Source organism: Typopeltis vanoorti, chromosome 3 (genome assembly GCF_054136105.1).
Source record: "Typopeltis vanoorti isolate ZY-2024b chromosome 3, IOZ_Tvanoo_1.0, whole genome shotgun sequence".
NCBI classification, from domain to species: Eukaryota; Metazoa; Arthropoda; class Arachnida; order Uropygi; family Thelyphonidae; genus Typopeltis; species Typopeltis vanoorti.
Window position 1 is genome coordinate 135,731,570 of NC_143551.1, and position 13,489 is coordinate 135,745,058.

Below are 13,489 nucleotides of genomic sequence, written 5' to 3' on the forward strand. Positions count from 1 at the left end.
AGTTTACTATATTCGGCAAGAAACTCTGATTCCAATCTTTGAGTTTCTTTTTCGGTTTTAAAACCATGTGGGATTTAATATCCCCTTAATTTAAGCAATGTTTTCATTGCCAAAATGAAGCTTATTAGCTCTTTATACTTAAATATCTTGCATATTTAAATACTTTCCCAACAATGTTAAACTTATACCACTCTTGCACAAATTTACTGAAAATGACCCAAAATCTTCCACATCTTAAGATCAGGTAAACATTAATTACTAAGAGATATGGCATCAATTTGGCAATTTCTGATTCATTTTCATTCAATATTTTTATTCCTTCATATACTTTTTTTTTCCATTCAACATTTGAAAACTCTCTGCATGCATTAGCTGTATAGAGCTAGACTATTAGCTAAAAATTTCCTCTGAAAATGTTATGGCTTTTCCTTTAGAGCATTGAAGATAATCCCTACAAGTTAAAAAATCTAAGAGAAAATGGATTCTTATTGCAAAGTATTTTTCTCTTTAAACAGCCCTTTGACATTATATCATCTCCTTTTCCATTGTCTATTTCTTATAAATGCATTACCACTGCAGAGTAGGTGTTAACTAGTGGTTTGTTATTAGCACTGTAATAACAAAAAAATTGTTTTACACACAATTTTTAACACAATTTTCACACTTTTAGATAAGTTAATGTTTGATGTTGAGGCGCTTGGTTTAGGTAATCCTGCTTTGAAAAAACTATCAAGTTTTTTTTTTAACTTTTGAATTCTGCTGTTTTTTTGTATAATTAACACCCTAAAATTACGAAAATGTGTGTAATAAAACTCCCGCAGAAAGTCACGGCATGCAACAAAAGAACCAATTGCAGTGCGATTGGTGTGATCATGTCCTAATCATTTCCCGAACATGTTTAATGAACAGTGACTCATTTATGTCAGAGGTAAATTACTATAGTGTTTTTCCAACATATGGCCTATTCGCTAAAATTTGTTTAAAACAGGAAATTAATAACAAAAAATAATCTGTTAATTTAATTATAAGAAAATCGTGGTTAAAAGCATTTTAAAATTAACATGGTTTAATTTTCACGTGACATATGGACCTCAAATTTTGTCCGTTAAGTCAAGGGTTTACTGTGTGTCTGTGTGTGTATATATATGAACAATCACAATATATATATATATATATATGGATGGCTGAGTGGTTAGCATATATGCTCTCCAGCCAAGAGGTTGCAGATTCGAATCCAACATAGGCATGGATGTTTGTGACACTCTCCCAATATGGACCAGGTCACAATGGGAATAGTAGAGTAGTAGAACCAAATCCTCCTGCAACAGAAGAAGCCTTCACCCTACAGTGGATAGAAATATAGGCTGCTCATTTTTTTTTTTTAATCATTATATGTATATCGTTAGCTTGGTCCACCTTTGCTACGAGTTGCCAGTGTTGTACTATCTTACCCCAGTCCTGAAGATATTTTCAGGCGTAAACTTTGTTTGCTCACACTTGAATAAAGGATTAAACTAAATTTATTATAGTCTAACCAAGTGAAAAATAAACTTTTAACATCTTTCTCGAAATCCAGAGTAATTTAATAAAAAAGGTGGCACACCGTTTGGCAACTCCTATAGGTAAAGATGACCTGCCATTGCTTCTGCCTGGTATCTCCACCTCTGGGCCTGGCTCCCACTGAAGAGACCTCAATAAAGGTCGAAACTAGTCTGGGTAGTGGCCCTTCCCTTAATGCATAATATTATACATATCCACAAGGAGATGTGTTTTGCATTATGGGAGATACTGAGATAGGAGTGATGTTAGCTTGGTCCACCTTTGCTATGAATTGCCCAGTGTTGTAATACCTTACCCCAGTACTGAAGATATTTTCAGGCATAAACTTTGTTTGCTCACACTTGGATAAAGGATTAAACTAAATTTATTATATATATAACAAACAGAGAGAAAGAACTAGGGAAAGAGTGTTGTTAGTAAGAGTGTGCAGATTAGCTTTTTTTTTTATTGCTTTAAGAGTAGAATGGATTGCCAGAAAAAGTTGAGTGGTCTGACAGTGAATGAGTTTAAAGGGAGAAATCATAGACATTGTGTATATATTTCATCCATACATGATACTAACGTACTATGGGTTGATCAACCAACCTCTCGTGTATGGGCTCAATATGTATACACACCCACACACATATATATATATATATATAAAAAGGCTAATGTGGGTCTCCTGCAATGAGTCTTCTGACTCTATGGAGATATCCATATAAAAAATGTGCAATATTATGTGTTAATACAAGGTCTGACCTATCTTTAATTTTGCTGCAAACCTATTGTTTTTTTTACGCCATGTTATCTGTTCCGAAGTCTGCTAATCAATTACTAGTCTCCCATGGCAAGAAAAACTTGTTCACATCACTCTCTGATGTATCAAAGTAACTTGCATTTGAGTTTTGTCAAACTGAAGTTGATGTCTGAATACAGAAGTAAATGCTTCTTTCAGTTTTTTTTCTTATCTATGTATATCATATAAAGGACAAATTCCTTCTCATCATCTGAAATATCTGTAGAAGCATCCAGAAGACTTGCTCTACCAGAGTCTGATTTCCTCAACTGAATAACTTTTTAATGACACCAGCAAGAGCTGACAGAGATTTTCTATGATGGTCAGCATGAGTATGTGAAGGACATGTCTTGTTTTAGTAATTATGCTTACATTTTATGATAGGATGACGAATGTGTTGCTTGGCTTTGCAAAAGCATTCGACAGATTACCGTATGACAAGTTGGTGTATATGGCTGAAGAAAACAGGATTGAATTAGTTAGATGGGTTAAATATTAGCTTCATGAACAATACCAGCAAGTTATGCATGATGGAGCAGTGCTCAGAAAAGGGAGGTGACCAGTGGCATGCCTCGGGTTCTGTTTTAGATCCTTGCTGTTTAACATATTTCTTAATGGTATTTCGTGTGTGAAGATGATTGATGCAAAGTAGAATTATCAGGAGTATGGCTGATGTTAATTCACTACTAGAAGCCTTCAGCAGATTTTTAGCATGGACAAATGAGCAGCAGTAGTTTTAATATCAGTAAAGTCAAGATGCTGCAATTTCGGATGCATATTGTATTGGTGGAGTTGTGCACCAGAAAGTGAATGAAATCTGGGATATTGGGGTGAGGATTGAAAGTAGAATAAAGTTATAAAGGCAGATTTCAAGTTTTAAGATGACTGCACTTCATATTGCTGCTATGATAATAAGTACACCGACATGTAGTGATAAGGAAGGGATACCGCCTGTGTATAAAGGCCCTGATCAGACAACACATGAACTATTGTGTTCAAGGTCACCTGGTTTTCACTGTGATGCAGAAATACTAGAGGAGAGATGAAAGACCCACGTGACAGACTCTGGAATGATGTTCATTACTTATTTTTTAAGATATTAACACCACCAAACAATTTTATCAAAAGATGTTTTATGAACTGCTTATATTTTGCTGAAATTCAAATCAGCATCATCACAGCTAGTATCAGTCAATCAGTAAATGAAACAATACAAATGTAAAAGACAAAAGATCTGAAGTCCTATTTTGATACCCTCTAATTATTATTACTACATAACACCTCCAGGGAGCCCAAACACTCATCGAGGGAGGGCACCTACTCTACCTCTCTCTCTCTCCCCACTAACTACACCAACGCCATCTACTGCCCACCACCACTGGTATTTTCACAGACAATCACAAACATCCATGCCCACGGCGGGATTTAAACCCGCAGACTTTTGGCTGGAGAGCGGATATGCTTGCACTCAGCTAACCATAATGTTGTAAAAAAAAAACATTACAGCTATGTGGAAGTTGACCATAATTTCTTGGTATCTTCATTTTTATTATCCTAAGACCCCATAGAATAAGACTCATCTAGGAGGCCCTCATACACACGGCTCATCCTACCTTGCCTTAAACACATTCGAATTCTCTGCATACTTCACTATACGAATCCCAAATCTTCCCAACCATGGAATATTTGCTCCCATATTTGGGGCAGTGCACCAGAATCCTCTCTAACACTTTCTCCTATCGGAAAGAGAGCAATTCGATTAATTAACAATCCCTCCCTCACAGACATTCAGTTCCTGCCTTTTTTCTTGTACAGATACTATACAGCACTGATCTGCTATAGGTCTTCTGGTCTTTCGTGCGAGTTTATATATCATTATTCACATTTAGGTGTTACATATATATAAAATACCTACTTGTGAATAATCTTTAAAGGTCTATTTCAACTGAAAATAAGTTAGCCAGTGTCTTATAAAAGCAGTAGTTTGTTTAACCCCCCCCACCCCAGAAACTGTTTTATCTCCTACCAATTATATATTTAGTTTAATCCTTTATCCAAGTGTAAGCAAACAAAGTTTGTGCCTGAAGTATAATCAGAACTGGGGCAACTCATGGTAAAGGTGAGATAAGTTCTGATCACTTGCCTTAGTATCCCATAATGCAAAGCACATCTCCTTGCAGACATGTATACTGTTATGCATTAAGGGAAGGGTCACTACCCAGACCAGTTTCGACCTTTATTGGGGTCTCATCAGTGGGAGCCAGACCTTAATCTGCAAGATTAAGGCCTAAATCGGTATTTTCGACATTTCCTTCATTGTCAGTCATCAGGTGCCTCCACTTCAATGACCCTAAATATGGTTGCCACATTATTTTAAATTTGCAAAATTTAAAATTTGTGTAAATTAAGAGGTCACTGTACTTTGATATTATTATTATGGGCAACTCCAGGGAGTCCTTAGACTCATCGAGGGAGACCCCAAATCATGTTCATCACAACTATTCGACATTCATGCAGTATCTATCATACCTCGCCTTAAACTCATTCACTGTCACAGCATCCACCACAGACTCTGGCAGCCCATTCCACTCATTCACCACTCTAAAAGTAAAGAACCCAGCTCTAACACCCTTACTAACCACACTTTTGCTCAGCTTCCATGGATGTCCCCTAGTCCTCCCACAACCAGCTCTGTTCTCAAAAATATCTTCTGAATTAATTTTATAGAAACCCTTCAGTAATTTGAATGTCTCAATCATATCTCCCCTCCTCCACCTATCAACCAACTTTTGCAACCCACAAATCCTCAACATGGTCTCATGAGGTTCATTCCACAGACCTGCTATGATCTTGGTCACTCGCCTCTGGATCCTCTCAACTTACTCTCCATCAAGAAGAAACCTGGGTGACCAAATCTGGGCACAGTAGTCAAGATGGGGTCTTATCAAGGCTCGATACAGAGGAACAATAACATGCTTGTCAATGTATTCTTCAGCAACCAAGTGATTTGATGAGCTGATTTGGCCACTTTTGCAATGTGCCCCCTAAACTTCAACTCCTTATCCACCAACACTCCTAAATCTCGTGCCTCATCAATTTCCTGGAGTACAGTTCCACAATGTAGTAAACTGCTGCTAATCTTTTCACCCTAAAATGTATAACCTTACATTTTGCCACATTAAATTGACATCCATTCTCCTTAGCCCAGTCCTCCAATCTATCCAAATCATCCTGTAAAATTTTGACAACATCTGCATTACTATTGCCCTACCCAACTTTGCATCATCCGCAAACAAATGAACTGTTCCTCTCAGATCCGTTTCCTATATCGTTAATGAACAAATTGAACAGTAGTGGTCCAAGAACAGAACCTTGCGGCACACCACTAGTCACAGGCCGTCTTGTGGACTCTACTCCTGAATAAACCACTCTCTGATATCCATCCCCATATGCTGCATTTTACTGATTAGAATTCCATGTGGTATCCTGTCAAAGGCCTTAGCAAGGTCCAGTAGAATCACTGTAAACCCATTACCCTTATCCAGTTCGGCCGTCACTATGTTATAATACATGAGCAAGTTACTGAGGCATGACCTACCCTTCACAAAACCATCCTGTCCTCGATACAGCATCCCATTTTCATCTATCCAATCTTGTATTTTCCTCTTGACTATTTTCTCCAAGACCTTGATAACGATTCCTGTTATGCTGATTGGCCGGTAATTTTCAACAGCAGCCTTAGAACCACCTTTATGCAGCAGAACTATTTTCCCCTCTTTCCACCCCCTTGGGACTGACCCAGACCTGAGGCTCAAATTAAACAAAATGGTCAAGGGCACTGACAATTCTTTAGCCGTTTCACGTACAACACGAGCTGGTATACCATCCAATCCCACAGATGTATTGACATTGAGGTTCTGTAAAAGACTATTTACCTGTACTTCATTCATCACAATTCCAGTATAAGCTGTTAGTTCTTCTATTCCTGCAATGTCACCACCTGGATGATATACTCTTGCAAAGTGCTCGCTCAGTAATTCCACTATATTGACTGATTCGGTTACCTCCCTACTCTCAGCATTTTTTAAAATCATTCTGCCATGAACATTTTTCCTTTTACTCGCAACATATTGAAAAAACTGTTTGGGATTCTCTTTAGCCTGCATGGCCAATTTTCTTTCATAATCCGCTTTTGCTTTTCTTACCACCCTTGCTACCTTCCTGGCCTGAGCTTTATACTGTTCCTGCACCTGCTGGTCACCTTTCTCCTTAAATTGCCTCCACAACCGTTTCTTTTTTTTGCAGCTCAAGCTTAATAGTGTTATTCATCCAACAATATGTTAAGTTTTCATTCTTCATTACCAATTCACTTTACGAACAATCTTATTTTGTGATATCTCTTACTATAAAGTAGAAAAAAATTTTTTTCAAAGGGTATAAGCCACACTGGCAAACTAATATATTTACTGGGCTTATTATTCCTACTAACCATTTCTATGAACCCTTAAAGTAGCCCGTTTTATTTTACACCACCAAAATTAAGTTTAAAAGTGGTGTTGGGATTCATGCATGTATATGTGATACCTGTTCATTTAGATGGTCCATTTCACTTCATTACAAATAAGAGGGGCTATAATTAAAATTCTTTATCCATTGCCCATAAATAGTTTTTTTTTTATTATTATTTCCTACTCTAAACGTTTTAGGAGTATCACGATTTTTTCAGAAAAATTTAGAGCATTAAAATTTTTAATCCCACAACGTTGAGATAAAAGTATTATTATATCTGTTGCAATAAACATAGCTGAAAGGTGGGTGAAACTATTTCCAGAATCTCTCTCATTAGTAGTGTAGTTTTAAACGTGTTAACATACACAATACACTCATTTTCTCCACGTAATATACACCCACATTATTTTTGTGCATGCTTTTAGTATACACTTTTCGAGATGAGAGTAAGCGAAATCCGTATAACGTGTATGTTAACACATTTAAAACTACACTACTAATGAGATTCTGCAACATGTTTCACCCACCTTTCAGTTACGTTTATTGCAAAATGTTCTATTAAAAAAAAGCTATACAAGAAGGTATTATTTTATCGGTATTCTTTTACAAGCAACGTTTTTTTTTTTCCCCTTGTCATTTTTCTCATACAGTAAAGTCAAAGCAAAGTAAATGTACGTCATGCCTTGACTAACGCCACGTTTAAGTAACCCGAGATATCTACAGTAGCTGAAAATATGTTTAGGTTTACCTTTCTCTGGACACAGTTGAATTATTGGGATTACTAGGACTGACTGGCTCGGCCATTGAGAACTTTTTCTGAGTATTTCTCTTAATTTATGAGAACTGACACTATAAAGTATATTATAACCAACTCCTCAAATGTAGAACACGAATTAAAAGATTTCAAAGTAACTCAAACCACATAAGATTTTAAAAACCCGACAGAAAACTGCCATTTCGCGCCCTTTGTAAAATACAAAAGTACTTGTGACGTCATTCACAAATAATTACATTTAGAGTTTTTATGAAGCAAAAAATAAATAAACTAACTCTAATAGCAATAAATGAAACAAAGATAAAGTATGCCATTTTTTGATTTATAAAAATTAAAAAAATTAACTGTTATATTGGGAACGAGAATGAGTATGGTTCCCTGGTGGTGGAGTGTGGTGCCATATTTCCCTCGTGTGTTGTGAATCTTGGAACAAATACGGTGAGCTTGGTTTTAAACATATTAAGTTTTAGCAATGAATTACTTAATTCTCTCTGTAAAAATCTCGATTAAAATCTATACGTGAAAGTCTTAAGATCTGTATTTTTCATATGTATGGTTTTCCACTTACTTAAATAAAAGTTAGGCCTAATGAAGTCTCGTGGTCTTAATGAATCCGGAATGTAAACTCAGACATAACTTTATTGTTTTCTCGATCTTGTACGGATCATTTATGTACCGATTTATTTCAGATTAGATGTTTGTTTGTTTGTTTTTTCCGTATATGATTGCGATATATTACGTGTTATAGATGAATTTTATATTACCATTCTTGAAGTTTTTTCAATAGTACTTACGGAGTTCTGAAATTTCTGAAGCAGCAGTAGCTTGTTTTAAACCATTCGTATTTTTTTAATGTGGTTAGTGGTAACTGCCATTCGTTCCTTACTATCATTTCATTGAACTACACATTTTTTCATAGCTTGTACCTTTGTATAATGTGAAACTATTTTTCTGAATCATTTCAGCTGATAAAGGGAGTAAGTTTTGAAAGCCTTGTACTAATTCAACTACAGTGTAATTTACAAACGCATCAGGTGTGCTTTGTTCGAAAAAAGATTATTGGCAGACTTCACGCCTCGTACAAAAAGAAAGAGTCCGTGATTATCGTGATTTTTTTTTTTTTCACTAAGGATTGTAAACCTAATATTTTTTTTAGCACTTTGTAATGAGAGATTATCCAGATCCATTGTTAAAATTGATACTTTTTCACAATCTACTTTAGACATATTAAGCAGGTTGGTGATTTCACTGTGGTTGTCAAAAATAATTTAACTAAAGGCTCAACTAAGAACTATGGTACCATGGAATTTGAAGCCACAGGTGCACTTATCTTCTTCAGACTAGGAAGATGAGTGTACCCCAGCAATGATTGATCTGTAGGTGACTATATACTATTGATTTTCATAACAGGTAATCAGAGGACAGAGCGCGTGTGCGTGCATGCATGCATGCATGGTTTCATAACTTCTAGTGCTGTCCGGGTGAATTTTCAGGCCTTTCAAGTTCCGTCCTTAGCCAGGTGATGATTGTGGTTATTTCTCTATTTTCATTTATTTCACAGATTTCATTCTTCTTGGTAGTTTGTTTTACCAGTCTTATTTTTGCAACAGAGTTTGCATCAGTTAGTGACAGTGGATGTGATTTTTGAGGTTAGTATCTTGCTTTGGCTAGTCTGTCTACTCTCTCATTGTCTTCAATATTTACATGAGCTGTATCCATTGCAGTGTGCAGTTCTTATTTTTCAAATTTAAAGTTGTTAGTTGTTCATAAATTTCCTTTGTGAGTTTTGTTTTTCCATTTTTTAATGCTTCAGGTGCAGATTTTTCCATCTCGCTGTAGATGGTTATTCCTTCTGTACTATTTATTACTGGATTAGAGAGATAGAACTTGAGAAGTTTGAAGCTATTTTGCTAGCTGTGTTTTGATTTGCATTTCCTCACCTCCAGGTAGAATTATAAAAAACCCATGCTCTTCCTTGATTGAGTGCTTCATCACATGATCCATCATGTGTAGGCAATGACATAGTTTAGATTATTTAAGTGGTGTATAGTGTCAAGACCTTTTCTTTTATTTACATGCTGTGAATCCTTTTTTGAACATGGTTCTAGGAGATTTAAGTTAATCATTGTTTTTTGGTAAGGAATGGCTCTTTGCTTATTTCAGTGGACAGGTGCTCAAAGTCTATCTGTTTTCTAATTTCATGATCATATTGTAAAGTAGATGATCTCTTTAGTCTAGATTTTTACCGGTCCAGGCATCGAAAGTCCTGAGTGAGATGTGATCCTGTTGGCTCCTGATTCTGTTAGTGAACTTAACTGTGGAGAGTTTTCTTCTGTCTTCTAGTATGGGAAGCTCACACTCTTGTTGAGTTTTAAATTATTTGTGGATAAGACTGTACCTGTGATAATTTTTTTCTGCTCTTGATTGTACTCTGTCAAGCTTTACTTTTGAGCTAGTAGAAGCTGGAGCCTAGATTGTTGAGGCATATTCAATAGTGAGTCGTATGAGTGCTATATATGTAGTTTTGTGTCTTCGGTTTTGCACCCCCACTTTGTTCCAGCCTTTTGATGATATTAAGCTTTTTAAGAGCTTTATTAGATATATTTGTGATATGGGTTGTAAATCTTAGTTCAGTATCTAGGGTTAGGCCTAAGTATTTGGGACACTGTTTTTCCTATTTTGGTATTATATATTTTGATTTAGGGGTTGTAATTGTGTCGATTTTTTTTCTATCAGTGGAGAAGATGCTCAGTTTTTTTTTTTTTTTTTTTCTTCTTCCCTGGGTTTATCTGTAGTTTAAGTTCCTTTGCCCATCTTTCTAACCTTTTATTGATGTATTTAGGACTTTTTCAGATTGTTGAGGATTACTGCTTGTGTGTCATATTGCTATATCATCTGCATAGCATGCTATTTTTGTGTCATTTATTATGTGAGGATGAATATTGTTCATATAAATGAGAAGGAGTGGACTTAGAACAGAACCTTGTGAGATTCCACCCCAAGTTCGATGTATGTTGGAAGAAGTTCCATTAACTTTTACTTTAATTTTTCTTTCTTTCATGAAATCTGAAATCCAAATTAATGCGTTCCCTCTTATTCCAGTATCGTATGCAAGTTTTATTAACTTTTGTCTTCATACATGATCGAAGGAAGCTGTAAGATCTAAGAAAATTGCTGTTGTCTTCTTTGATGGTTTTTCTTGAAAGCCATCTATGATTGATTGGCAAAGATAAAATAATTGATCTTCAGTACTGTGTTGGGACCTGTATGTTGTTTGGTAGAAGTTGATCTTGTTATTTTCTAAGAGCCAATTCATAAGTTTAGTATGTATTATTCTTTCGTTTAGTTTGCAGAGAGTACTAGTTAATGCTATTGGTCTGTAGATTTTACAGTCACTAGGGTTTTTTTGTTAGGTTTTTAGTAAGGGTATAATGACTGATGTTTTCCAGATTTTTGGCAGTTTGCCAGTATTCCAGGAAGTGTTAAATATCCTCAGAAGTCTGGTTTTGGCTTTTACTCCCATGTTTTTAATCATATGTTCAAAGATAAGATCTATACCAGGTGAATTTTCAGGGTCAATTTGACTAATTCTGTCATTGTGAGGTCCTGAGTAAAGATGTCTTCAGAAGGATAGGTTCTGGATTGTGTTAGCAGGTGTTCTGCAATTTTCCTGCACCTTTTGTCTTCGTTGTTGTATTGCAGTTTGCTTACTTTTGAGTAATGTTTGGCTAGAATATTTGCCATCTGTTTGTTGCTGCTGTATTATTTCCCGAGGAGACTGTGTTTGAAGAATGAACAATATCTGGGAGTGTTGCATTCTTTAATAGTTTGATGATATTCCAGTGTTGTGAGTCTTTACTTGGATCTAGTTTTTTGCAGAATTCTTCCCACTGGTTTGCAGTTTGAAATTTCATCTTCAATTTTTTGGGTTAATTCTATTAACTTCTTTCTGTTTTCTTCTGTATTGTTTTGTTTTAACTGTTCATTGATAATATCTCTTTCAGTGATCATAGCGTTGATGTTATGATCTTTCCAAAATGGAACCTAGTTGTTTTTCCTGAGTCCTCTGAGAATTCAATTTTTTTGCTGCTCTTTGTATGTTGTTGGTTAATTCTAGTAGTTTCTGATCAAGTTCTTTATTAGTGGATGTGCCTGTGCAATAGTTGTGTGTATTTGGGCCAATTTGCTTTTCTGTGGTTTTTGGTCTAACTGCAATTTAATGGTTGTGATGATAGGCCTATGATCACTGATGGCAGTGTTTAGTATTTTCCACTGGGCAAGATTTGCAGTTTCATAATCTACTGCTGTGATGTCTAATGCTGATTCTGTGCCCATTGTTTTTGACAGATATATATTTTGCTTGTTGTTTATGATTTCAAGGTTTATGTCTTTTGTTTGTGCTCCTTTCCCGATCTAGTAGTGGGGAGCCCGAAGTTGGGCTTTTGGCATTTAGATCTCCTAAAAGGATTTTTTATCTGACATTGTTTGACTTAGTTGCTTAATTAGTTCTGTATTGATGTCTGTTATCTGGGTGATATGCATTGACTCTTGTAATAGTGCGTTTTGATAGAAATATCTTGTCTACCTGAGCCTCTGTGTTACGATTTAAATTGCTATTTGTGTTTGGTCTGTAAGAGTATAGCTAGACCGCCACCAGAACGATCCGGTCTGTCTTTCCTTGATTTGAAGTTTCAGGTTTTGATTTAGTTTCATTTCTTGTAGACATGCAATGTGGATGTTATGTTTGTATAAAATGCTTTTAGCTCTTCCATCTTTTTTTTGAGTGCCTTTGATGTTAATCTGAAGAGTCCTTGTAGCATATTTCTCATCGAGATCCCAGACTGCAGTTCTCGACGCGTCGGCTTCCCCGGATGTAGTAGTATGATTCTGATCAGAACAGATGCTCTTCGTGGAATTGGGTATGTCAGAGCCCCATTAGCCAGCAATTTTCAGTGTTTTCTGCAGGCCTTCACAGCTACTGTATCGGCTCAGGGCCCTCGAAGTCTCCACTGTGCTTCACCCTACAGGGCAATCCCACTACTTCTTGCCACTTTCGCCTTGCATGTGGGCAAATGCCTCGGATGTGGGGTTGGACTTCTGCAAGGCCTCTGCATAAGATTCAGTATGTACGGTATATAGAAGAATATTAAATAGCTTCCACAACTTCAAAGAAACTTCAAAAATTAATAATCTTGGTAAAGAAACACAAATTTTGTTTATTTGAGCATATCCGTCCATATTTTATTTTAAAAAAACAAATTTTTATTTCATTGTTTTAACAAAAAAACTCAATCTTTTAGAAATAAAAATAAATGCTGATATGTGTTTTGGGTGTGATCTTCAATCCATGTTAACAGCATCTTTTCTATTTTCTCTATAACTATATCTCTGGTGTCCACGCGGTTAGCCTAGTGGCTATGCGCTTCGCAACCATACGCCTGGGGAAGGAGTGTCCTAGGTTCGATTTCTGTTGATGTCAACGTGAGGAGCTTAAGCATCAGCAGTAGCCAAGTTAGCCAGTTTTGGGCATGGACAGCGGGGTTTTTTCCACCTGTTTATCTGGGATTTTTCATCCCGCAAGCAGGCAAATCGGCCCCATGAACACACAGGCTATAGTCATAGGATATAGTACAGCAAAGAAGGCAACGGGAAACCACCTTGCTCATAATCATTTCCCTAGTATGGTAGCATATAGCTACCCCACCAGCCATATGGCTGAGGGAATAGAAATATATCTGGTATATACTCAAACGTATTAAATTTATTTGTATTTGATATAGAATCAGATTGTATTGTATACCTTGCTATCTCTCATTTTGGATATGCATAGTAGTTTAATTACATCAACATGAATGACTAGAACTGAA

At 36.2% G+C, this 13,489-nt stretch overlaps 2 protein-coding genes across 4 annotated transcripts in view; one reads left to right on the forward strand and one right to left on the reverse strand.

The window, feature by feature from the left end:
- Nucleotides 1-7,970, reverse strand: part of Nasp (Nuclear autoantigenic sperm protein) — a 218,189-nt gene extending 210,219 nt beyond the window's left edge. Inside the window, exon 1 of one of the 3 annotated variants that reach the window (XR_016548137.1) lies at nt 7,596-7,969. Coding sequence is in view for 2 of the 3 variants with exons in the window: in XM_090390866.1 (XP_090246992.1) it covers nt 7,596-7,651 (56 nt within the window). In the remaining variant the exon portion in view is untranslated. Of the gene's footprint in view, nt 1-7,595 lie in introns of all 3 variants that reach the window. The other 2 variants (XM_090390866.1, XM_090390867.1) reach the window with 2 other exon arrangements.
- The window catches only part of LOC150108584 (transcription factor BTF3 homolog 4-like), a 126,180-nt gene continuing 120,657 nt past the window's right edge, over nt 7,967-13,489 (forward strand). The window contains exon 1 of the mRNA XM_090390872.1: nt 7,967-8,060. The gene's annotated coding sequence lies outside the window, so the exon portion shown is untranslated. The remainder of the gene's footprint in view (nt 8,061-13,489) is intronic.